Source organism: Biomphalaria glabrata, chromosome 18 (assembly GCF_947242115.1).
Source record: "Biomphalaria glabrata chromosome 18, xgBioGlab47.1, whole genome shotgun sequence".
NCBI classification, from domain to species: domain Eukaryota; kingdom Metazoa; phylum Mollusca; class Gastropoda; family Planorbidae; genus Biomphalaria; species Biomphalaria glabrata.
In genome coordinates, this window is record NC_074728.1 from 13,344,425 (window position 1) to 13,372,050 (window position 27,626).

The following is a 27,626-nucleotide window of genomic DNA, read 5'->3' on the forward strand; positions in this document are numbered from 1 at the left end:
TTCAACAAGAGTCTCCGGCAAACATGTGTACGTTTGGTGTCAGCTTCAACTTCTGAGAACATTGTAAAATACAAGCCAAAATGTGTGTAGTATAGATTGTTTTTGCTTCTCTTAAATGTAAACACATCGATGAGTTATAATATTGGACATGACGAATTCAGTTTAGTTTTATATTAATTTCATATAAGATTAAATTAAATTAACTGTTTTTCGCGTTTCTTCTATATACATCTGTTTAGAACAGTAGAAAACATAAAGAAGTGAACATTGATCCGTGTTATAAGTTCTTTAATCAATTAGAAGAGGAATATTAATCAATATGGTAGGTGGTGTTTATTTCATTCATTCTCTCAGTGGCGGGGAGATAACTGTGCCTATGCCAGGTATGTGAAATGTTGTGTAACGATACTAGTTGAACCAATTCTGTTCATGAAAGGCCAGTTAGTGTGACTGTCTGCCAAACAAGAAATTTCCCTTGGCATTCTCATCCTCTGCTACGAAGTACTCCCTCCACAATGCTTCAAAGTCTTCTTTAGATAACATATTTTTGGGTAGACCCTGGCGAAACAGTGCAATACATACAGGTTACAAATAATTGAAATACATAAGACAAGATTTAGGTTCTACTCCTACAAGTAAATAAATACGGTTTACACCTACAAGTAAACTAATGCTCTACTAGTACAGTGAACTAATAGGCTTTACACCTACAAGTAAATTAATATGCTAAACTATTACAAGTGAACCAATAGACTTTACACCTACACGTGAACTAATAGTCTCTATTCCTATAAGTAAACTAATAGTCTCTATTTCTATAAGTAAACTAATAGTCTCTATTTCTATAAGTAAGCTAATAGTCTCTATTCCTATAAGTAAACTAATAGGTTCTACTTCTACTCCTACACGCGAACTAATAGGCTCTACTCCTACACGCGAACTAATAGGCTCTACTCCTATAAGTAAACTAATAGGTACTACTCCTAAAAGTGAACTAATAGTCTCTACTCCTACACGTGAGCTAATAGGTTCTACTTCTACAAGTAAACTAATAGGTTCTACTCCAACACGTAAAGTAATAGGTTCTACTCCTACACGTGAACCAATAGTCTCTACTCCTACAAGTAAACTAATAGGTTATACTCCTACAAGTGAACTAATATGTTCTAATTCTATAAGTGAACTAATAGGTTCTACTCCTACAAATAAACTAATGGGTTCTACTCCTACACGTGAACTAATAGGTTCTACTCCTACAAGTGAACTAATAAGTTCTACTTCTATAAGTTAACTAATAGGTTCTACTCCTACACGTGAACTAATAGGTTCTACTCCTATACGTGAACTAATAGGTTCTACTCCTACACGTGAACTAATAGTCTCTACTCCTACACGTGAACTAATAGTCTCTACTCCTACAAGTAAACTAATAGGTTCTACTCCTACACGTGAACTAATAGGTTCTACTCCTACACGTGAACTAATAGGTTCTACTCCTATAAGTAAACTAATAGGTTCTACTCCTATAGGTAAACTAATAGGTTCTACTAATACAGGTGAACTAATAGGTTCTACTCCTACACGTGAACTAATAGGTTCTACTCCTACACGTGAACTAATAGGTTCTACTCCTACACGTGAACTAATAGGTTCTACTCCTACACGTGAACTAATAGGTTCTACTCCTACACATGAACTAATAGGTTCTACTCCTACACGTGAACTAATAGGTTCTACTCCTACACGTGAACTAATAGGTTCTACTCCTACACGTGAACTAATAGGTTCTACTCCTACACGTGAGAACTAATAGGTTCTACTCCTTCACGTAAACTAATAGGTTCTACTCCAACACGTGAACTAATAGATTCTACTCCTATAAGTAAACTAATAGGTTCTACTCCTACACGTGAACTAATAGGTTCTACTCCTACACGTGAACTAATAGGTTCTACTCCTATACGTGAGAACTAATAGGTTCTACTCCTTCACGTAAACTAATAGGTTCTACTCCAACACGTGAACTAATAGATTCTACTCCTATAAGTAAACTAATAGGTTCTACTCCTACACGTGAACTAATAAGTTCTACTCCCACACGAGTAGGTTGGACTATCTATCTGGAGTTACAGCATTATCATAGCTCCTATCAATCTTTACGTGTTTTCAATCATATATTTTTCTGAGTTGCTGTTTTTTATTTTCCCCCAGCCATTGGATCAGAAATAAATTGAAGCGCTGCTCCACTGAAGTGTACACGCTCAATGAATGGACGGAAACGATTTAGAGAAGACTGAGTCAAGTCTGCAGAGTACATCCACAGTAGATTTACTTACTTGTGAAATCTTGTCAAAACAAACGTTGACGTCATCTTGTGAGAAACCAAACAGACGATAAATGGCTGTGTACTCGTCACGGTCAATGAACCCGTCACCTGTAAGAGAGAAGCATCAGAAACTATCAATCGCCAGGTGACTATCCTCCTAGTGATGGGATAAAATACTCTAGCCCACGAAACAACGGGACATCGAGAAATGAGCGAAGATGTTATTGAAAGGTAGACACTGAAGCAATGACAGAACAATATTGTTAAATAGCTCATTATATTTTCCGTGGTGGCTGAGGGGTAAAGTTCTTGGCCTCAGAACCAAAGGGTATCAGTTCAAATTAAGGTAAGGACTGAGACTTTAAAATTCGGGAATTTTAGGACGCCTGGCAATAAAACACCTTAGTTAACCGTCGGCCACAGAAACAGATGAGCTTTACATCATGTGCTCCCATGGATCGCAAGGTCTCAAAATAAAATCGCAAACTCTTCAGTAGTTTCCAAGCAATTTGTTTAGGTTTACAAGGTTTAGCAGACGAACCTGATGTGTCGTTAGCGTAGAACATAAACTCCATGTATTTCTGCTGCCATTCTGGAAATTTCTTTCCGTCGACCACATCTTTTATACACTCTTCCCACATCTTTGTCCACTCTTCTTTGGTGATTTTACCGTCCTAGGTGGTAGATAAGGAAAACTTAAAACACGTAGAGAATAAAAAAATAAGGCATGTATGTAAGGAAACATTAAGACATGTAGAGAATGAAACATTAGGACATGACTTGTTGATAATTTAAAAAAAAGACATTTAGTTAATTGAAACTTAAGACATGTAGATACTTAAAAAATAAGACATGTAGATAATTAAAACTTAAGAAATGTAGATAATTAAAAAATAAGACTTGTAGATAATTAAAAATTAAGACATGTAGATAATTTTAAAAAATAAGACTTGTAGATAATTAAAAATTAAGACATGTAGATAATTTTAAAAAATAAGACTTGTAGATAATTATAAATTAAGACATGTAGATAATTTTAAAAAATAAGACTTGTAGATAATTAAAAATTAAGACATATAGATAATTTAAAAAAATAAGACTTGTAGATAATTAAAATTAAGACATGTAGATAATTAAAAAATAAGACTTGTAGATAATTTAAAATAAAGACATGTTGAGAATGAAACATTAAGACATATAGAGAATGAAGAATTAAGACATGTAGATGATGAAGAATTAAGACACGTAGATGATGAAGAATTAAGACATGTAGATAGTGAACAAGAAAAACAAAGGAAAATATTTTTTTTTTTTAAATCAAAGTTTAAACGAAATGTAATTGTATTGATTAATTTTGATCAGTCATGTCATTAAATTTGCAATAGATCTAGATCAATAACAATGAATCTGTGTGATTAGAAATATTTTTACTTTTTTTTTCGTTTTAGCGCTTTCAGGCTTTTAGCTTTCTCAATACGCTATGACCCTTTCACTTATCTGGACTAGTGGTGCTTATGACTAAAGAAGATTATATAGTAATCTATTGTTTTGTTTCAAGCTTACTTTAATGCGGTGACCCATAAAGGTAACTAATTCAAATTATACCACCACTTCAGTCAAGTACACGTTTTTTCCCTTGTTCGAGATACTAAACAAAATAATGAATTACCAATAGTTAATAACTGATTGTTTTTTTTTTATCGATTCTTGTTTTGTCGTTTAAAAGAAATAATTGTGCAAATTTCAGCTTGATCCGAGATTGGGTGTCGGAGAAATAACGTGTACAGACGTCTTACCAGACAGACAGAGTTGGTATTAGCTTTGTACAAATTAAGACATATAGATAGGAATCAATGATATATAGCAAATTAAGAACAAATAACAATAGATATCAATGTTTCTGCTAGTGAGCTGGCATAAGGTAAATAGAGCTAAACAAACTGAAACTTGTTCACGTTGGGTGAAGTGACGTATCGTTTAATAATATCATTTGAATGATTGGACATTTTTATGCATGGCAGCAAAACTAGAAATAGCTGCCTTCTTGGTGTACATTTAAAAAAAAAATGTTTTTGTTAATTTTCGAGCAACTTTAAGCACTCCTGACTCTACTTTTCCAAGCTCTTTGGTTCAAATTCGAGCCCAATTCTTATGTTTGTAGTTGGCAACAGTCAAGTTCCATTTAGCGTCCTTGACATTGTCTAGTTTATCGTGACACATCTCCTATTGAAAGTTTTCCAAGAATTCGAGAGAGTAGAAATTAGCACAACACATAACTATTTTTTAAAGCATACATGTTTGTTGAACCTTTATAGGAAGAATCATATAAAAAACTTGACCTATACGATTTAAAAATGGTTTGAATATTTATTTTTTTGCCATTAAAAAGCTAGTTGGTATACTGGTTGTATAACGAAACCTCTGCAGGTCAGCAATGCTTAGATTGAAGCTAAAACAAATGGGTCATTACTGTCTAGTTTCGTGAGCTGTTGAAATGACCAAAGCTGGTTTGCAGTTTGGTCACTTACCTTATTTTTGTCAGCTCTTATCCTCAAACCTTCCCAAATCTCGTTGACTGTTTCTTGTGCTTTCTTGAAGGCCTCATCGTTGTTCTTCCAGTGATGTAGAGTAGAGATTTTCTGTAAACAAAAGTAAAATAGCAAAGGAAGTTATGTTTTCACACAAACTCGTAGTCTCATCCCTGTGGGTTTTTTTTAAGCTCTAAAGGCAGGTTTAGGCTAAATATTTCTAGCACAGTTACCCGAAGATGAAATAAGATTTTAAAAAATATTTGGTTATGTTAGTAGTGACCTTTGAGAGAGATATCGTGAGGAATGAAGCGTAGCTTGAGATAACAAACATTGATATTCAAAACGATGAGCTATCAACAACGACAGTCTTAGTTCCCCCTAACACAATGTAGGCCCTACATTTAAAAAAACCTGATTTACACTTGCGATCACGCTCAAAGCAGGCCAGTAAGTACTTTTTGTCACCTGCCTGTATACAGACATCGTGAACTAAGAATGTGTCTTATAAATAGATAGACGCTGAATTAAAAAAAAATAGCCACAGCCGCAGATACAAAACAAGGGAAACTATTAAATAACACAAACTGCAAATTAAATCAAGTTTTAAACATGTATACAGTGCATACCTAGGTGCTTGAAACAAAAGTAGGTCTACATGTTTTTGAAATAACATAATTGATTGATTCTAAGAAATCACATACATCAACCCTTTAGATTTCATCGAAGAACTTACATAATATGTTGATCTCAGCGTTACAAAAGACACAGAAAAAAATCCATTACGTCTCTTCCCATTACACATCTTCGACCACTAAACTTGCAGTTTCAGATAAAATATTGTTTTATTGACAATTTTATTTTAAAAACAAAAGTTTTCACTTTTAGAAAACAAAATGTTCCGTCTCACTTTTACAATACCTATTTTTAAGTCGCACATTTGGTGTGGGTGGACACAGTCCTCAGAAACGGCTCTTACGATTTTCCTAGAAAATTGACAGTTGCTCAAGTCCTACATCCTTGACAAAAGAATTACTAGCTCCTTGGCCATAGTTTTACCGTTATAATTTTGTTCAAAGCATAAACAAAATTTTGATTGAAATTTGGCTACAGGTGTAGAAAATTTATCCTGAACAAATTGCGTCTTTTCCTTCAAGATTCATAAATTTATGTTCAGGGACATTTTGCGCCGCGTTCTCTTAGTCTACACCCTAAGCCTATATAAGAATACAATATAGTCTAGTACATTCACTTTTACAAAGCTTATATCAACTCAATTTGTCAGGTAAAAAAGTTTGTACACGTTATTTCTCCCACACCCGTTGAAACTTTAAACAATTATAAACAAGATTACAAAGACAGTTTGTGTCGAAACACAAACTCAAAATCGGCCCCCGTAGTGGTCCAACCAGGCAGGTAAAAAGGCAGGTTTCAATATTTTCAGAAAGAAGATAAGAATGAAATTCTATCAAAGGCAAATGACAGAAGAATTGAGAACGAAGGTTGATAGATCATGAGTGATGCCCCAACGGTCCAGCAGGCCAAGAGATAGGTGAAAGTGAAGGTGAAGTTAAATGTGAACCTGGCCTAACTGATGTAATATAATGATTATCTAATTGATCTAATTGTTTTGTAATTTCGTATTCAAGCCTAAAAGAAAAAAATTACATGTATCCTATGGTTATATGGTGGATCTGGAGTAGATGTGGTAATATGAAAAACGACTTATTAATTAATGTTTTAAATTATGTTTTCCACTTATATTATATAGATTTTTTCTCTTTAAAAAAAGTAAACATTTTTTTTTTGTAAATGCAGTAGTATATATCAGAACTTGTTTAACTCACCAATACCTTTGCAATAAAAAAAATAAAAAATAAAAAAAAATCTAAAATCATTTGCATAAATGTGTTTAAAATATGGTAAATTGTTATCTCCCTTACTAAATAACATCCGGTGTTTGTTACTATTAATAGGGAATAGTTGTAAAAATTGGTGTAGTTTTATGAAAAAAAACTGCTTGCATAGTTGATTTTAAAAATTACATTTTTCGCTTTCAGAAAAGAAAAAAGTATCCGTTGCATCAGAACGTTGAATAGTCTAAACTCTAAACTATCATGATGTCTGTCGGATTTTCACTATCTTTTCTAGTTTACGAGATCTAAACGGGACGGACGGACAGACAGACCACACAAAACTCACAGAGTCTATTTCCCCTTCGGGGCCGCTAAAAAAATAGAACTATTAGTCAATTATTTATTGGTAATTATTATTTTTTTTTTTTTGGAAATTGAATAAGGGAAATAACTGATATTATTGAGATATATAGTTGCAAGTGAGGATTTCTTTCACTTAGATAAGTTATTCTTTTTTTTAATATTAAATAAAAAGGATTTTTTAATATTTTGCTTGTTTTAAAATCTAACATTCATTTAAGAGCAAAAAAATCGCTCTATAAGTTGTATAAAAGTGTGTTTTTTTTTCTTATTTTGGGGTTTTAATTTCTCATGTTTTGCACGATAAAGACTTTAGAAAGATTTAATTTACAAAAGCACTTACAGTTTTTGAGATCCAAAATATGGCATACGGGCAGGTAGACTGCACAAAATCAATAGTGCTTTTTGCACTTTCCTAGGCCTCTCTCTCTCTAACATTGCTATCCTTATTATACTATAGTTTTCTTTAGTTTTAAGAACAGAAATATATGTACTATTTAGGGGTAAGTGGTAAAGTTCTTAAACTTGTTTTTAGGTTATTCCCAAGTTCATCCATAGCTAATTAGTAACTGGCAATGGTAAAAAAAACAAAACAAAAAAAAAACGACTCAACACCCTCAGAAACAGGACAGAACTAATATACTAATTTTTGTTTTACATTACTCTTTGCATGTCTATGGGAAAAAATGATAAAGATCAACATATAGACTTATGTAATATAGCCATTAGATAGTAATATAGCTATTAGATATTAATATAGCCATTCGATAGTAATATAGCCATTAGATAGTAATATAGCCATTAGGTAGTAATATAGCCATTAGATAGTAATATAGCCATTAGATAGTAATATAGCCATTAGATAGTAATATAGCCATTGGGTAGTAATATAGCCATTAGATAGTAATATAGCCATTAGATAGTAATATAGCCATTAGGTAGTAATATAGCCATTAGGTAGTAATATAGCCATTAGGTAGTAATATAGCCATTAGATAGTAATATAGCCATTAGATAGTAATATAGCCATTAGATAGTAATATAGCCATTAGGTAGTAATATAGCCATTAGGTAGTAATATAGCCATTAGGTAGTAATATAGTCATTAGATAGTAATATAGCCATTAGGTAGTAATATAGCCATTAGGTAGTAATATAGCCATTAGATAGTAATATAGCCATTAGATAGTAATATAGCGATTAGGTAGTAATATAGCCATTAGATAGTAATATAGCGATTAGGTAGTAATATAGCCATTAGGTAGTAATATAGCCATTAGATAGTAATATAGCCATTAGATAGTAATATAGCGATTAGGTAGTAATATAGCCATTAGATAGTAATATAGCCATTAGATAGTAATATAGCCATTAGATAGTTATATAGCCATTAGGTAGTAATATAGCCATTAGATAGTAATATAGCCATTAGGTAGTAATATAGCTATTAGAAAGTAATATAGCCATTAGGTAGTAATATAGCTATTAGAAAGTAATATAGCCATTAGGTAGTAATATAGCCATTAGATAGTAATATAGCCATTAGATAGTAATATAACCATTAGATAGTAATATAGCCATTAGATAGTAATATAGCCATTAGATAGTAATATAACCATTAGGTAGTAATATAGCCATTAGGTAGTAATATAGCTATTAGAAAGTAATATAACCATTAGAAAGTAATATAGCACATTCCTCGTCCCATATGCTAGGACAAATTTGTACAAATACTTCCCTAGTGCTATTAGAGCATGGAATGGGTTGCCTGAGCTAGCCAGGAAAACCAGTGACTTGGCAGAATTTAAGTCATTGGTTAATATGCATGACTAAATGCATGACGCGTAGGACGTAATCATCTTCTTTTTTGAAGTAACGTCTGTATTATATAAGATAAGATAAGATAATATAGCCATTAGATAGTTATATAGCTTGTCACGGATGAATGTGTGTATGTATGTATAATCTATTTTTACATTCTGCGCGAATGACCGGAAGTGTGTTTTGTTGTCAGAGGTTGATCAGACAGAGACCAGCGTGTGTGATATGCAGTAAAGCTGATTAAAGTTTATGTGTTTGATCTAGTGGTTTCATTGTTTTATTTCGTTAACTAGAACTGAACCAGGGACGCCTAGACGTATCGAGACCTAAGGTAGATTCTATAGAGTTATTATTATAAATATAATAGGAAAGCTGTGACATAGCTATTAGAAAGTAATATAGCTATTAGAAAGTAATATATAGCTATTAGAAAGTAATATAGCTATTAGAAAGTAATATAGCCATGTATCATCCGTTACAGCTCAATAGTTCGGGTGAACGAGTGCTATTACAAGAATGGCTGCTTGGTCACGTGGTATCTGCTAGGGACCCGAATTCGAGCCGTGCCGTTTGCCATACCATACCCTCCCACAAGGGAAATGTTAATTTTCATTACTGAAACATACAAATCAGTCAAGTGAGTTGAAAGCTTATTAAACAATCAAACTTCATTCAGAATAGATATTTCTAACATTTAAATTGATTGTGAGTCTCAGTTTACTGTAACCATAGTTACCATAGTAATATTATGATTATCTAATCATGAAAGATTACATCACATGTATGATTATTTTATCATGAAAGATTACATTACATTATTTGATTATATAATGAAGAAAGGTTACATCACATGTATGATTATCTAATCATGAATAATTACATTGCATGTATTATTATCTTATCATGAAAGATTACATTACATAATTTGATTATCTTATCATGAAAGATTACATTACATAATTTGATTATCTAATCATGAAAGATTACATTACATAATTTGATTATCTAATCATGAAAGATTACATTACATAATTTGATTATCTAATCATGAAAGATTACATTACATAATTTGATTATCTAATCATGAAAGATTACATTACATAATTTGATTATCTAATCATGAAAGATTACATTACATAATTTGATTATCTAATCATGAAAGATTACATTTCACAGTGAATCCATTGAAAACATCCATGTCTTTAACATCCCACAGTTTCATTCATTCCAACAATGTACAAGACATCTCTTCAATGTAACGAAATACAATAGTAACTACTGAAGCAACAAATGTTTTATATGTAATGATAGGATTGCTGATTTTTTTAGATAACGCTGCAATCAATGTTCTATCCTGTGCCATTTAATATTATATATATATATATATATATATATATATATATATATATATATATATATATATATATATATATATATATATATATATATATCATGGGCGTAGCCAGGATTTTTTTCGGGGGGGGGGGGGGGTTGGGTGGGAGATTTTTTTTTCTTCCTCCCCCTCCCCCCCCCCCCCTTCCCGCGAAAAAAAAAATAGTATGTATGTTTGTGTTTACATGATCTTTATTACATTCTGACCCTTCATTCGTTTGAAAGACGTTTATTATGCCCTAGAATGTTTCTTCCTGGAGTTAGTGGAAAAATTGTAGATTGCCCGCCATTGCCAGCAATGGGGTCTGGGGGAGCGCTTGGAGCCAAGCACTATTTCTGGTATTGAAAGCCAACAAAATGAATATTCTGAGGTATCTACAGTAAATTTTCCTGCTAATAAAAAGTTTTATTTCAAAAACCTAAAATGCTATTCTTACTGCCTTACTGGCGCCAAGTTGTACTAGGATGTCATCGCAACTCTTAGTATGCGTAATTCATTTTGTCGGAAAACATGTCCCGCAAACCTCATGCGACGCTCTGTCACAACCTTACTAAGGTGTCGATTCCCAATTCGGCATAGGATTTTCCTTGACTTAGACCCGATATCAATAACTGACTCCTAAAATCTGTCCTAGCCATCTTTGTTGAGCCACATTAGGGTTTTTCAATTTCGGCAGATGTCTATTCAATGCACTTTAATTATGGAGCCCCGCCACTGGTAGAAATGTATAACCTCTCTTGAATACGCTCTTGGATTTAGGTGACTATAGTTTGCTTTAGATTTTATATCGAAAAGGGAGGTTTTATCGTCAAAATCATCTGTTGTGGATTTTAAACTAAAAACTCTGGAGTTGTTTTTTTCTTAATTCAAAACCCCATTTAGTTACGGTCTTAGAATTTGGTAGTTTGCCTTACAATAATGTTGAAGATGGAGGTTTTCCACCTCAAAACTCTCTGTAGTGGGATTTTAAACTCAAAAACCATCTGGAGGGGTTTTAAACTTTTAAGAAAAGCCATCTGTAGGAGAGGGGTTTAAACTCAACCCCCAATTGGCTTGGCTACGCTCAAATAATTTTAGTGTGTAATTTACTTTTTTAAATTAAAGAGGTATTTTTTTAACATCAAACCCCGCTGAAAGGGGGTTTAAACTCAAAACCCCTTTTGGCAACTCTCATAGAATTTTGAGTGCGTAATTTGCTTTTTTTTATATTGAAGAGTTATTTTGTTACTTCAAACTCCACAGGAGTTTAAACTTAAAACCCTTTGACTACACTCATAGAATTTTGAGTGTATAATTTGCTTTGTTTTTAATATTAAAAAGGTATTTTTTACCTTCAAACCCCTCTGAAAGGGGTTTAAACGCTCATAACATTTTAAGTGCATAATTTACTTTTTTTTTTCATATTGAAGAAGCATTTTTAGATTCAAACCCCGCTGAATGGGGGTTTAAACTCAAAACTGAGACGAAACCCATTAACCTACGCTCATAACATTTTGAGTGCGTAATTTTCTTTTTTTTTTATATTTAAGAGGTATTTTTTAGATTCAAACCCTACTGAATCTAACCCTCATAGAATTTTGAATGTGTAATTTGCTTTTTTTATATTGTATAGGGGGTTATAAAATGAAAATCTTCTAACTGCAAAAAACCCTGGTAGGGGGTTTTAAACTCAAAACCCGCTAGTAGGTGGTTTTAAACTCAAAACCCCCTGATAGGGGTTTTGAACTCAAATCCCCTGGTAGGGGTTTTAAACTCAAACCCCCCTGGTAGGGGGTTTTAAACTCAAAACCCCCTGGTCTGGGGTTTTAAAATCAAAACCCCATTAGCTGCGCTGGGGCAAGTGATGGTATAGTGATGGTATAGTATTAAAATGTCACCCAAAATAAGCAAAATCAAAGCAAAAAATCAATTACTGAATTCCGATCCCTACCCCCCCCCGCAGGGGGGATTTCATTTCGGGGGGGGGGAGGTTTGAACCCCAACCCCCCCCCTGGCTACGCCCATATATATATAAACTGTTAAGTATGAAAATTCTATACAGATAGTTCGGTTCTTTGAAGCTAACCCTAACTCATAACAAAATAAACCTGATGAACTAGTTTCTAGATGGTATATATAATCAATCAAAGTAGAGACTAATCCATTTATCTAGAACCTTCTAATTGACTAGGACTGTTCTGTTATATTCCCATGTTGGTGGAATCCAAGGGAAACTAAACAGGAAATGGATTTCGAGGCAAACTAATCAGGAAGTAACCAATCTACTTATATCATCCTAGCAGTACTAATGTTTGTGTGTTACCTAGGTTACAGATCAGACAACTCTTCTGATCTAATTAGTACTCACTCAAGAGTCTGACGGTTGGCGTCGTATGGTTGCTTCATTAATTGAAAAGTCTAATTTGTTTGCCTTTTAAGACCATTTTTTTTCGTTGTAGCTACTAATAAGACTAACATGTTTCATAGCACTTTCAAAGTTTCTAGTAATTTAATTGTTAGATCTTTTTTTAAAAACCAATGGACCTCATTCACCAAAACGAACGGTCACGTGATAATATTGATAAAACAACGAAAAAACTGTCAGGTGATAACCATTGTTGATAACAATTAGATCTTAATTTGTATAGAAGAGATAGAGAATCACGTAGCTCAATGCTGTTTGTTTACGATGGGGTCAATGAGGTCCATTGGTATAGAACCACAAGGAAACGTAACACAATTACCTCAACGGCGTTATCAAAATCACATTTTTCTATGACACCGTCTTTGTTTAAATCTGGGGAAAATAAACAGAACAATTATTACATTGCCCAAAGAAAACGCCAACATGTGAAATGGTGCGTAATTGTCTTTCGCTCCAACTTTTAATATTTCATTCCACTGATTTTCTATCTAGATAGATGTAGATAAATAGATAAAAAGAAATAGATAGATAGGGTTAGGGATAGATAGAAAGATAGATAGTGACTACAATTATACATTTTCATCCGAGATTCATCATAAATGAACTTCAATGGTAACATGTCCTATGTTTCTAATAGAAAAACATTTAAAATGTGAATGAATATATATATATATATTGTATATTGAAGGCCTACTTAAAAAAAGAAAAGACGATACACACATACAAGCACATACACACACACATATATATATTCTTTCGTTTCGTTAAAAAATAACGTCTAGACTCTCAGGTTATTTCAATCCAATAAGCCTTACTGATAATGTTTTATGACGCAGGCCTAATCATATTTCATTGCCCTATGTTGTTGCTGATACTGCAGTTATATAGAATGCACATACAACAACAAAACAGTGTGTTTTATCCGTGAGTAATCCCCCCCTCTCTACCCCCCCCCCTTACCTTGTGTTATCCCTTTGATGACCTACTATATTGTGAACTCGTGAGGAGGGGAATGAAGAAAAGGGGAGATAATAGTCACACGCGATAAAAGTGTTTCTTGGTGCTAAGCCAAGGGAAGAAAACTAGCGCCAAACATTCTTGTAATCATGTCTTCATCTATAGGTAGACCATGCTTCCCTCCCTTTGCTAACTAAAGGTGCGTAATCCTTACTATGATTAATTTCATCTGGCGGAAATTTCCCTACCGTATAGTGTTTAGTCCTCTGCACCCATCCCCACGGTTAAGCTGTATTAATATATCTTGGTTCTATGCTGATGTTATGCTTTTCATTTACCTACATTACAAATGAGATCAGGTCTCTCTCTCTCTCTCTCTCTGCCTCTCTCTCTCTTGTATCACGCCATTATTCCCAAATGAAGCCAATATGACTGCAATCAAGTATAGTAGCAAAGATTCAGTTTGATGTGCTGACGTAGAAATACTTTTGGTGCCGACTATACACACCACACACACCACACATGCACACACACACAAACTAACCAACATTTTCCCACACAATTACTGACTTCTTTTTCCAACACTCTCTAAATGAGCCTGGCCAGATTTCTTTCTGCGTGCACATATAAGGCAACATTCTGGCCAGGAAAGACGACTTAATGGTTTTAAGGATACATGAAGAAGAACGATATTGGACGTGAACTAATTTAGTAAAATTGAACTTAAAATACTTTTAAAATAAGCAAATAACACACAAACACACAGATAAACTTTTTTTTAAAAAGCTGCTACAGAAAGTTTAAATATTTACAGCACTACATGGAAATAATATTTTCAATTCGTATGTCTAAATAATATATATATATATAATGCTCTTCATGGCTCAAGAGTTTGGACACCAAGTGATGGAAAGATCACTCTTTTATTTCTACAAGTCAGACGGACTAGAATTACCCAACGTTATTTTAGAGGCTAAAAAAAAGAGGGGGGGGGGGCGAAAAACAATTAGTATTCACCCGTCACTAAATAGCAGGGTCGGACTTAACCATTGTGGCCCAATGCGAAACGAATTTCGCGGGCCCCAGTTTGGGTAGGGATACGGATAATAAGTGAAAATTAAGAGTATGTATTAGAAAATATATTCGTCTTTGCATTTTATTCATTCTTTACTACGCACAGAATTACTACACGACCCTTGCGTGTTGCGAAGTCATACAATATATCATAAGAATTCTGTTTCCTACATAGATCACGCACAATAGCAAGAATTACCAAATGTTTCAATCTATCTACGAGAATTGTTGACCTCTAGTAATTCTTCATTAGTTTGAGGTGCGAGAAGTTTCTTTCACTAGATTCCACAATTGCGGGTATTGTCGTTTTTTTTTTTATCGCGCGTAGGATTGGCGTTTTCCATATTGAATGACACCCCAAAATGACAATTTTTGTCTATATTTTTTCAGAAGAGATTTTTATGTGTTTTCTAAAAATTTTAATAAAAAAATTAATAATTCCAGGAGCTCCTGGTAAATCGACAGGAGGCCGCGGGAAATCTGTAATAAGTTATAATATGGCTTAATTTAATAATTTATAGACCTAGAATTAGCGCGGGTCCTATGAAAGTGAGGGGCCCACTGCGGTCGAATAGATTGCGGTGGCCTAAGGCGGGCCCTGCAAAATAGCGGCCGTCGGTCGACTAGTAGCATTTAAAATCAATAACCAGATAAAGTTTGAAGGCTTTGGAAGTAAATGAAGTACAATATAATGTTTATATCTACGGACTTTAATATTGTTTCATCTAGTGATAATATCAAACCACAGATAACTCTCTCTCTCTTTCTTTTCGCCACTCTTTCTCTCTCTCTCTCTCTGTCTCTTTCTCTCTCTGTCTCTCTCTCTTTATATACATGTGTGTCTGTAAGCCATTACAATAGCTCACTCGGGGTGGAAGTACGAAACGAAAATGTGTAGCTTTTATTGCTTACCTTGTATCTATAACAACTAAGCACCTTTTGCGATCGAAACAGCAGCGGTTATTTTTCCTTCAAACGGCTTTTATTCGCCCCAAAACGTTTTATTAAGCCAACAAACGAATACTTAATACTAAAAGAAAATCATATGTCACTCCCTTTCTAAAGCACTCATTAACACTTTTAGTGCCTGACTTTATTTATTTTTAAGTTTATTTCTACCTATTTCTTCGTCATTTTTTTTTTTTTTTTTTTTTTGCGAAATAAATCCAGACCCTGTGGAAATAAATACAAATGGATATTACGTTATTTCTGATATCACAGAATATCTGTATGAACGCGCTTGTATGTGACGACAAAATTTGCCATAGTATAAAAGTAAAATCCTTAGAATTATAAATGTAAAGCATTGTCTTTTATACGTGTAGTGGAGTGGATATCTTTTCAGGAAACACCGGCCACCCCGATATCCACGTGACCCTTCCCCCTAGATGGCACCTTGTGTCCGCGCATGACAAGGCAGACCAACGTGGGCACTGTCCATTCGACCGGCATCTCTTATCGCTGTAATGTCCGTATGTTACTGGACCTAAGTCGTCTCCACTCCCTTTTGTGCTTGGTTCTACACCATGTGTTCACGTATGGCTGCAGGTCTTTAGTGTATAATAAAGTTTGGAATCGTCCTACGAGTTGCCTTCGTTATGTCATTTAGTTTGTTCTGTGACAAACCCACCACAGAAACTTGGTAGCACGAGTGGGGTCAGGAAGTGAGACAACACTGTTCGATCAGAAGACGCCTCAGAATCTGCTTCCTGACAACCGAAACTAAGAAAGTGACAACCAGACGTAGATGTCTACAAGTAACAGTTTGTTTTTTTTCCCGTTTCTGTACTCTCAAATATTTTCTATTTTTGTTTTCTTCTTTTTGTTTCAGGGTAGTTAGATTTAGTTTTAGTTAGTTTTTAAGATAATTTGCTTATATTTTCTTAATTGTGATTTTACTTAGCTTGAAAATTGTTTCTGTTGAGATAGATTTAGTTATTAGGTTACTATTATTGTTAGAGTTTCTTAAGACCTGCAGCCAGATGGAGGGAAATATGGTGGAACCTAGTTCAGTGAAGGGGAGAGACGTGGGTCCCGTGTGCAGTGGAGGAGAGCCGGAGGGAATGGAACGTGTCACTAAGGGGATGTTGACTCGACTACAAGCTGAACTTGAGGCATTGAAACTGGCCTGACAGCGCCCTCATTACATCATAGAACCTGCTAGAAAAATGAGACATTTCAGTGGGGAAGGCAGAAATGATGAAGTTTCAATTGAAGATTTCGTCAGAGAAATAAGAGATCTATGGGAACTTCGGCCTTACCTCTCGCCTCAAGAGAGGACAGCAACCATCATTGCGAATATAAGTGGTCCAGCTAGAGTAGAGGTAGATCTTCAGCCACCTCATATCAGAAGTGATCCAGAAGCTCTGCTTGATGCACTTACATCTGTTTTTGAAGTAATCATACCGGTGCGAGAGGCAGAGATTGCATTTCTGATGTCGCAGCAGAGAAGAAGTGAGTCACTGCTTGAATTTTCTCACCGACTATTTAAGGAGTTCACGACGGCTATCAGACAAGAACAAAGAGAAGGCATAGAATGTTTCCAGGAGGAAAGATTGAGGGACCAATATGCCTATGGAATCAGTGATCCTGACATACGTAGAGACCTGTTTAAGTTCATGACGCAACATCCCCAGACAAGCTTTCAAACGCTACGAAACTATGCGTTCAAGTTGGAGAACCAGAACAAAGATGCAGTTCGAGCCCAAGAACATTGGCCTAAGTTCTCTTAGCACAGTTCGCCAAACTAGAGAAGCAACTTGAAGAGATAAAGGGGTCCGGGTATAGCAGTCGGCTAAGTTCAAGGAACCCACTCTCTAGTCAACAGCATAGTCAACGCAGACCAACACAAAGACACATGGAACATAGCCATCAAAACAGAAGTCGACCAACAGCACCACCGGGTCTTTTGTGGACGAGGACCAAGAGAGGATTCTTCCCATACACTGATGATGGATCACCAGTCTGCACCCAGTGCTGGGAAGCTGGACATGTAAGGCGTCACTGTCAGCAATCGCAACAACTCACTGCTGAGGTTCAATCTGTGTGCAATAGTGAACCCATTGTTTCACAACCAACCCACCAAGTAGCCAGTGAGCAACAAGTTGATGCAATTTCCACTACAGATCAAGCATACCCCGGATCGGAAAATAGGAACTTTATCTCTGGGCAGCCAAACAAGAACAGGCATAACAGAGTCCGGAGAACACATAGACAAAAAAGAAACTACAAGCAGTTGAACCAGGCGCAAAGACGATTTCGCTCACTGCTCCCTATCACACTTTCTACAGCTTCCCAGTCATTATGTTTAGAGAAAGACAGACCACTCTGTATGACCGATGGAACCAGCACGTTACAAACTGGAAAGATGTTTGTCGTTCCAGAAGACACTGACAAGAAACAATTGTTTCAGTTTTCAGAAACCTACTAGGCTGAACGCCCCGGGACGGGTCGTTTCAAGCTAGGGGCTCTGTAGTGGAGTGGATATCTTTTCAGGAAACACCGGCCACCCCGATATCCACGTGACCCTTCCCCCTAGATGGCACCTTGTGTCCGCGCATGACAAGGCAGACCAACGTGGGCACTGTCCATTCGACCGGCATCTCTTATCGCTGTAATGTCCGTATGTTACTGGACCTAAGTCGTCTCCACTCCCTTTTGTGCTTGGTTCTACACCATGTGTTCACGTATGGCTGCAGGTCTTTAGTGTATAATAAAGTTTGGAATCGTCCTACGAGTTGCCTTCGTCATGTCATTTAGTTTGTTCTGTGACAAACCCACCACATACGGAATAGATCACAATCTAGATTTGCATGTCCTCTAGATCTAGAATCAAGAATCCAAGGAATCGCGAAATTAAATGGAAAGGATTGTTGATGTGGGTGTGTGTGTGTGGGGGGGGGGAAGTATTTTCTATTACGGTTCGTGAGAGTAGGGGAGAGGTAGATAAGTGAGCCCTTCATTATGAAAAGGTGTGTCCCTTTGGAACTGTTCCACGGGTGGAGCTAAGCTTAGATCTAAAATAGTTCATACATGTATCTATTAATTCACGGCTAAAATGTGTGAAGGCGTGTGTGTGTGTGTGTGTGAATGGACACAAACTACTACAGCATGAAATTTGAAGTCTGTAACATTTGAAATTCTATTTAGTTACGACTAGATCTAAAAAAAAAAAACACAGTTAGTGTAAAAACACAAACTCAAAATCAGCCTCCGAAGTGGTCCTCTCATGCAGTTAAAAAGGCAGGTTTCAATATTTTCAGAAAGAATATCAGAAACTATGAACTACAAACTATCAATAACTAGAAACCCGACTTCGTCGATACAAAAAGAAGAGATGTGCTCGTGTCGAAAGTCTTCTATTGACTGTTGTATTGATAGTTCGACTAACGACTTGATACCACAGGATACGGAGATTTATTAACGGTATTATTATTAATACATTGTTAATATTCATATGTATTCAATGAACTGATAGTTATGAAAATATAGTTTAATGTGAACCTGGCCTAGCTAATGTTATTGAATGATTATCTAATTGATGTAACTGTTAGTAAAAAGCCTCAAAAGAGAAACCTTTCCCTATAGCATGGTATTTTGTATTATGGTACTGTTGCTACACTTCACGTGTATAAGAAACATTACTTATTATTGTTGTTTTAAATTATATTCGACTTATATGCATTTATTTAGAGTTTTTCTCTCTAAAAAAACATTTTGTTAAAAATGCCAGTATGACCGAATTTTATAATTTTCTAAAAACATTCTTTTGACATAAAATTTAAAACCGTTAGCTAAAATATATTAATATAAGCTAAAAAAAATGTATTCCTTACTAAATAGTCTTCCGTAGTTTTATATCATTAATAGTGAATAGTTGTAAAAACTGTTTATTTTGAAGAAAAAAACTGCTGTTTTTAGTTGATTTTAAAAATAAAATTGTTCGCTTTTAAAAAATGTTTTTTTTTTTTGTTTTTGTTTTTGAGACTTTGAATAAGTCATTGACCCTTTACAAAACAATTAGATCAATTAGATAACCATTTTATGACATCAGTTAGGCCAGATTTACGTCTAGCTTCACCTTCACTTTAACCTATCCCTTGGTCTGCTGGTGCACCACACAGGATCTGTCATATTCTTTCTCCATTCTTCTCTGTCATTTGCCTTCGATAGAATTTCATTATGATATTCTTTCAGAAAATATTAAAATCTGCCTTGTTACCTGCCTAAGTGGACCACTTCGGGGGCCGATTTTGAGTTTGTGTTTCCACACAAACTGTCTTTGTAACTTTTTTTTTTTGGGGGGGGGGAGGGGAGGAGGGGGATTTTGTGTAGTAAAAATGATAATACTGATTAAGGTTGATTGCAGTGTCTCACATTACTGTGCAAATCCAGTTGCGAGCTGCATATTTTTCCGCATCTCGTGCAGACAAAGCCGTTGTCCGCCGACGGTATATTTAATCATGTGTAGAACGGTTAATGGTTTGGGGGAAGGGGGTGTATTTTATCTTTGTGTGCTATAACTAAAAAAAAAAGTTTGAGTGTATATAAGGCGAGTCTTTACATACAGGCTGGATGTAAAGTTCTATTTCTAGTAAAGTTCTAGTTCTAGTAAAGTTCTAGTTCTAGTAAAGTTCTAGTTCTAGTAAAGTTCTAGTTCTATGACTGACAAAGTAAAAAAAAAAATGTCATGTGTAAAGAATATAATTGTGTCCCTGTTTCCCAGGAAAGCAGAGCTTAAATACTTCGCTCTAATTTTTAAAAGGCTTAAGTAATTTACGGCCAAAAAGTATCTGATTTCGTGTGTGTGTGTGTGTATGAGAGAGGGTAATCTATTGAAGAAGGTGAAGAAACATTATGTTTTGGTTGGGGGGGGGGTCATTTATAAGGATGGTTGTTTGACTGAATAATAAAAAATATTAATTTAAAAATGGAGAGCCTAACATGTGTGTGTGTGTGTGTGTGGTTTGTAAGTGTGGGGTTGCCGTTCCAATATCTGTGGACGTTTTAATGTGGGCGATTCCACGAAAGAATGAAAGGGTCAAAATGTGTCTGGTCGAGGGCAATTAGAAATTGTTTATGGTGGTGCGAGGGGGAGGGAAGGATTTTAATGTGGGCAAAGAAGTTTGTGTTCAGAGTCTAAAGTACGGGTTGCGGTCCGTTCGAAAGATGAATGAAGGGGCGGACTGTGTATGGGCATTAGGGCAAATGCCCGGTGGGCCGTTACCCCATTGGACCGGAAGGGCCGCATGAATGCCAGTAAATTGTTTGAAGATTTAAATTAGTCTCTTTAAAAGCAACACTTTGAGCGTCATGATTAAAAAAAATACTTTTTAAACGTTTTAAGTCTAATACTAATCTAAATCGTTGTCGTGAAAATCCTTCATCCGTAGGCCTATATAGTGCCTCTAGTAGACGTCACTAAACAATAAAAAAGAGAAAGTTCTTTATTTCTTATAGAGATCGATGTCAGTGTGAATATATTCGGATGTATCTATAAAGAGAACAACAACACTGTTCCAAGTCCTAAAGATGATATATCCAGTCACATACGAATTCTTATTGGTTTGGTGTCGCATGATCTCGAGTTGGCACCGCGACGAAGTCCTTCATAAATCACAATTATTATCTTGAACAGAGTAGAAATGTGTTGATTGGACTCAAAATGCAAAAGAATCGAAAAAAGAAGAAGCAAAAAATAAGCAAGATTAAAAGCAGCTTTTGCCGTAAACCTGTTAAAAAAAACAACTTTATAAATGTTTTCTCGCAAGCACTAGAGATTCACCAAGTTTATGATGACAGCATTTGTGAATGAACAGGCTCAACGCCATAAGAAACACTAATGCCAAGACGACAAAGTTATTGACCTAAGTCGAAATATAAAGAGGCTTTGCTAAAATATGAGATTATCTTGACAGCATTTGTTTGACTGAACGTAAGGATATTAAAAAACACGTGGACATATGCTGTTGCGAGTGTGTGTGTGTGTAGCCAGCTTTAAGGTTTCCAAGTTATTGAGAAAGCAGTATATGTGAGTAAAGTAAAGTTCTCTTTTAGACCTTGCGATCTTTCCTAGCCAATCGTTTACGAACAGGGAATCATGTGGCCATCACAACTAGCAACCGCCTTAACTTTCCTCAACTAAAGACTAAGGGGAGTCCTGAAAATCCCGAAATTCAAAATCATAGCCTTCTCCGAGATTCGAACCCATACTCCAGGTTTGGAAGCGCTTAACCTCTCAGCCATCAGCCCCCATGACCTTGTGAGCTGGGCAGTTAAATAATGGAGGATGAAGAGTTGTATATGTAAATTGAAGTCCATAGGCCTGAGAAAATGGCGAGGAGTGAAAGTTACTTATAAACAATGTGTTAGATAAAGGAGGAGCTTCAGATGTCTTGAATGTAAATGTGAATCTTTCACAATAAGAGATTCCCGATTCCAAAGGTTATACTTTATTCATTTAGTAATATCAGATAGTTTCAAAATCATTGAATAAACAAATGATGCTCAACCTTTGATATACTTACGATACATTATTAAAATGTACACAATGCCTTTGAGGTCAGGTATGATTGGACACTTATCATGTGGCATACAGTTTGTGGGCCGGATTGTTTAGAAATGCCCGGGCCGATTTTGATACCCAGTCCGCCCCTGGATGAATGAGACAAAAGAAAAAGAGGACTTCTGGAATTCAACAGCCAGAAAAGTATGTAGTAGCCGTTGTAATGCGGGTCATTCAATTGAAGTGTGAAAAAAAAAAGTGTTCCGGTCAATATGAACATAAACAAACTATTTCCACCGTATACATGCAAAAACATTAGCCGACTGACTGGTTCACTTATCGCTGATTCTTCCACTTAGAGGCGCACAAAAAATTTAAAATTTCACCCAGCTAATCCTTAACCTACGCTTGGAAAAACTTAGCACTAAGTTATGTACTACCGGTACCAGTAGGGTCAAATTTTCCAATCGATTTTTTAATTTCATTTTTAGCGGCCCCCGAAAAGAGAAAAGACGCTTTTAGTTTTGTGTGGAATGTCTGTCCGTCCGTCAGTCCCGTTAAGATCTCGTAACCGAGAAAAGATATTGAAAATCATGATATTTTAGACCTTTCAAAGTTCTGATGCAACGGCTTTTTTCTTTCCAGAAAGTGACAAATTTAATTTTTTAAATCAATTATGTAAGCAGTTTTTTCGTAACAATACACCATTTTTACAACTATTCACTATTAACAGGAGGTTATTTGTTAAGGAAGCTCACTATATAACATATTTTTAGCACATTTATGCAAACGGTTTTAGATTTTTTGTCAAAAATGTTCTTTTTTAAAATGTATTGCTAAGTTATGTAAGTTATGTCATACTAACTACTATATTTACAAAAAAAAATTGTTACTACTTTTTCAAAAAGAAAACAAAATCCATTTAATATGCATATTAGTGGAACATAATTTAAAACAACAATTAATCAGTAGTTTTTCATACTATCGAGTGAACTGCACTAACAAATACCAGCTATAAGACACCTAACTAAGAATTTTTTTATTTTTTATTTTTAAGAAATGTTTTTTTTTAAATGAGGTTTTGAAAAAAAAATTGTCTCTATACAAAACAATTAGATCAATTAGATAATCGTTATATGAAATCAGTTAGGCTAGGTTCACATCTAACTTCACTTTCGCCAAACCCTTGGTCTGCTAGGCCGTTGGGGCACCACACAAGATCTGTCAGCCTTCTTTCTCCATTCTTCTATGCCATTTGCCTATGACAGAATTTCATTCTGATATTCTTTCTGAAAATATTGAAACCTGCCTTTTTACCTGCCTGGGGGGGGGGGGGGCGATTTTGAGTTTGTGACCTTGTTTCTTTATATTTTGTTTTCATTTCCTCTACCTTTTATCTAATAAAGAAATGCGTTATTTTATTTTATGGGCTATAACTTACAGAATAAAAAAGTTTGAGTGTATAAGATACGTCTTTATATTTTAGATCTGGGACTAAGTGATGATCCACAAGAAAATGGTGCCAGACAAGGATTTTATAAGATTCGCAAGAGGAAGCCTTGTAGTGAAATAAAACTTTGTGTCACCTTCCCAGCTATTGCATCAAAGTCAGTCTCAAGTGTGTTCCTAGCTACATGAATAAAAACAAATTTCGTCAGTAATGAAAGATGCTTTCAACTGATTTGTTAGTTTCTTCAAAAGCCTCCGAACTTTTGAAATAAGAATCTGTTGAGCTTTTTTGTTTCATAAAAAAAAAAAAATGATAAGATGATTCAGACATCGTCATTTTGGTTTGCGTAAATTTAACAACCAGGGGCGGACTGGTTATATGGGCATTTGGGAAAATGCCCGGTGGGCCGGTAGGGCCACCGAAATGGCCTGATCGAAGTCACTAAGGTTTTATAATATTCTTACTATAATCGGCCCTCTGAGCGTCGTGTTTAAACAAATCTTTCACAGACATTACGGTGTAATACTATTTTAATCAAACACATTTTCCGAAAATAAAATGTAGAATGTAAACAGTGTTACTAGTAGGCTTCATCTTTTTAGGGCCTACTTAATTGCTGATTTAAAAAGACGCTATATTGCTTATAAAGATATTTAGTTCACTGTATGCATGCATATCGATACATTATCAAACTTAAGAATGACTTTTAAGGACCGATACACCTAGAAATGGATGCCCATCACATGATAGAGAATTTGTGGGCCGAATTTTATAGAAATGCCCGGGCCGATTTTGACACCCAGTCCGCCCCTGCTAACAACCGAGGTAAGTGTAGCTGCAAGCGCGTGAAGTGTCTTTAGGTTAATATGGATGAAAAATTACAGGCGATCAACGAGGACACATTTGCAACTCGCTATGCTGGTAATTGTGACCTTTGGACAACTAGCAAGAAAATACGTAAGATTTATCTGTAATTTTTTTTGTCTTTTTTTGCGAATTCATATTATTTTAATTATGATGACACATTATTTGAAAAAAAGGTCTTAAGCAGTTTAATTTGGGTTTTTGTTTTAGGTCTTCATAAGGAGCTGCCGCACCGGGCATCACATTGGTCAAACCACTACATATTTAGTCATATCGCTCAATACTGAAAGATTAATTTCCCTTGTCGCTATAAAAAAAATAATTGCCAGTAGGTCTACTTACTAGATCAATTGGCTATTTTTTTAATTGATTCGTATTTGTTAGGTAAAATAAATATTGTGTAAAGTTTCAGCTTGATCCGAGAATGGGTGAGGGAGAAATAACGCGTTAAAAATTTTTTACCAGACAGACAAACGCTTAGACTTGATCTGTAATGCACAAAAAAGAAACCATACCCTTTGACCTGATCTGATATTGCACACCAAACAAATGACTCTAGGCCTTGACTCGATCTGCAGTGCACAATAAACAAGAACCCCCAACGCATTGACTTGACCTGTAATGCACACCAATAAAGAGACCCTAATGGTCTCTCACGAGTTTCTCTATCTATATGTATCTATTTATAGAATAATGACTGCAATGATTTGCATTTTAAAAAATCGTATTGTATTGACTGCATGTATTAGAAACTTGAGCGTTAGATCCGACTCGCAAATGACCTATTTATGAACTAACCTCTAATTTAACTAATAGCTATTAATTATAGAGACAATCAAGTTTGAAACCAACGATTAGATGTTCTAAGGCTGTTAAATATACAACATGGAATGAGTATAGACTTTAGCGATAAATTCTTGCACGTATGTCTTGTTAATAGAAGTGGCGTAGCTTGGGTGGAGGAGGGGAGTACAAATGCGACCCCCCCCCCACGGGCCTCCACTTGAGGGGGACCCACAAACGAATGTTCGAAATTATTTATTTTTTTACAGTAAATATAAAATATTTCATCACTGCCATGTAATCTAGCTATTCACGTTGTTTTAGTTAGTTAACTAAGATAAAAAGCACCTGCTCAAAAATAAGTCTAAAACTATTTCAGGAGCACAATGACGCAAGAAAGACATTGCTTTATTGTCAGTTACTAGACAGCATTGATCTAAAATCTATAATCTATGAGATAATATTATAGATGCTGCACAGAAAGCACGGCGTGAGGCGATATGTATTGAGGCGATATATATCTTATTAACATTTGAGAACCCTTAGCTTTTAGCTGGCTGAAACTTCCAGTGACTTTTAGGTCTGGAATTGTATGAACCTAAAAATCCTTTGTACACCTATTTGTCTCATCTCGATGAAGCAGTTGAAGTCAATTGTTCATGACACCTATCTCTGGTCGACATTCAACGAATGTATTATGTGGTCATCACGAGATGCAAATGTATTTTTTCTCTCAACAGCATCTATTAGCTGGGTCAAGCAAAGAGTGTAGGCTACAAATTAGAATCTTGACAACAGCTCTAAGAACCCATACTTTTGGTTCATAAGCCAAATGCTACAACGCTATGCCACAAGGTTTACGGCGGGCTAAATAAATGTGACATAAAAACAAGAAAAACAGAAATACTTTTTAAAAAACAACACAGTGGAATTGTACCAATTAGTTTTGACTTTGGATCAGTCATTCAATTAAATTTGTAATAGATCTAGACCAGCAAAACAAAATCTGTGCGATTAGAAATATGTTTACCAATTACTTTAGTTTAGCGCTTTTCCATGCTTTTGGCTTTCTCACTGCGCTGTGGTCCTAGCACTATTCTGGAACAGTTGGGGGAGGGGGGAGAAAGGGAGATCTGAGGGAATTCTACCCTAATCATTTTTTAAAAAGCATGTATTTAAAAAAAAGGGGGACGACCTGAATTCGAACTCATGGCTCACACCTTCTCAAGCCGACATACTAACCATTAAGACGAGTACATGTATAAGAGAGAAGTTACTCCTGGTACTCAATGTGAATATAAAAAATAGTAGATTGTATAATTACCTATTGTTTGTTTCAAACTTACTTTAAAGCCGCGACCTATAAAGGGGACTAATTTAGCTTATACCACCACTTCAGTCAAGTACACTTTCTTTCCCTTGTTCGAGTTAAAGATACCAACAAAACAATTAATTGGTTAATTTTCTTTATTGATTCTTGTGTTGTCAAGTAAAAGAAATAATTGTGCAAAAATTTCAGCTTGATCCGAGATTGGTTGTCGGAGAAAGAACGTGAACAAACTTTTGACCAGACAGACTCAGTTGATTTAAGCTTTGCAATAAGGTTCTGAAGTTTTTTGCGAGATCACGCTGGTTCTAATAAAGGAAAGTTCCCCAAGAAAAAAGGCTCTATCATTTTGTTGCCAACTCTGCAGCTCACTAAAACAAGATACCCATGTCTGAAACATTGTTGTACCATTGTAATAATTTCAAACACATTAATTCATATTAAGAAAAAAAAGAATTTATAAAAGAATTCACTTCATAATGATGTTTCCAATCATTGGGCTAACATACAAAGGGGTGTAAGGGGAATAAATGCACACTTACCGTACAGATTCTCAAAAAGATTTAAGATTTTCTTTCTTTGAAAATCTGACAGTGCAGACATGATTAAGAATCAATCTAGAACAAAGAGCAAAATGAAAACTAAATGGTCTGTTGTACTACAGTCTGACAAGTAGAAAAGGACACAGAGATGAGTCCCTTCTCTCTTATATATGTACCCGTCTTAGTGGATGGTGTGTCTCAGCCCTCTCTCACTCAGGATGTACATATCTGGCATAGTTACCTCTATCCAGCCCTTTTATTCCCTCTTCCCTCTTTTCCCCTTTATGTGTTTTTCCTTCCTACTCTCTTGGTATCCTCTTGCATCGCCCCCCCTCTCATTCTTTCTCGCTGTCTTTCCTTCGTTCTTTCTCTTCTATCTCTCTCTCTCTCTTCTTTCTCTTCTCTCTCTCTCATTAATATAAAGTCTCTTTCTCACA

General features: G+C 35.3%; 1 protein-coding gene across 1 annotated transcript; it reads right to left on the reverse strand.

Annotated features, from left to right (window-relative positions):
- Positions 1–271: 271 nt before the first annotated feature.
- Positions 272–27,348, reverse strand: LOC106069805 (calexcitin-2-like). The gene is made up of 6 exons (XM_056017405.1): positions 27,190–27,348; positions 13,008–13,060; positions 4,855–4,965; positions 2,868–3,000; positions 2,337–2,434; positions 272–558 (listed from the first exon to the last, which is right to left on the reverse strand). The coding sequence occupies exons 1-6, from the start codon at positions 27,248–27,250 to the stop codon at positions 442–444; spliced, it is 573 nt and encodes a 190-aa protein (XP_055873380.1). The 5' UTR covers positions 27,251–27,348; the 3' UTR covers positions 272–441.
- Between the last annotated feature and the right edge of the window lie 278 nt (positions 27,349–27,626).

Coding starts and splice junctions, on each gene's coding strand:
- LOC106069805 (XM_056017405.1), bottom strand. CDS start 27,250: ATGTCTGCACTGTCAGATTTTCAAAGAAAGAAAATCTTAAATCTTTTT. Junction 13,061..27,189: donor TCTTTTTGAGAATCTGTACG/GTAAGTGTGCAT, acceptor TATTTTCCCCAG/ATTTAAACAAAGACGGTGTC. Junction 4,966..13,007: donor ATTTTGATAACGCCGTTGAG/GTAATTGTGTTA, acceptor TTTTGTTTACAG/AAAATCTCTACTCTACATCA.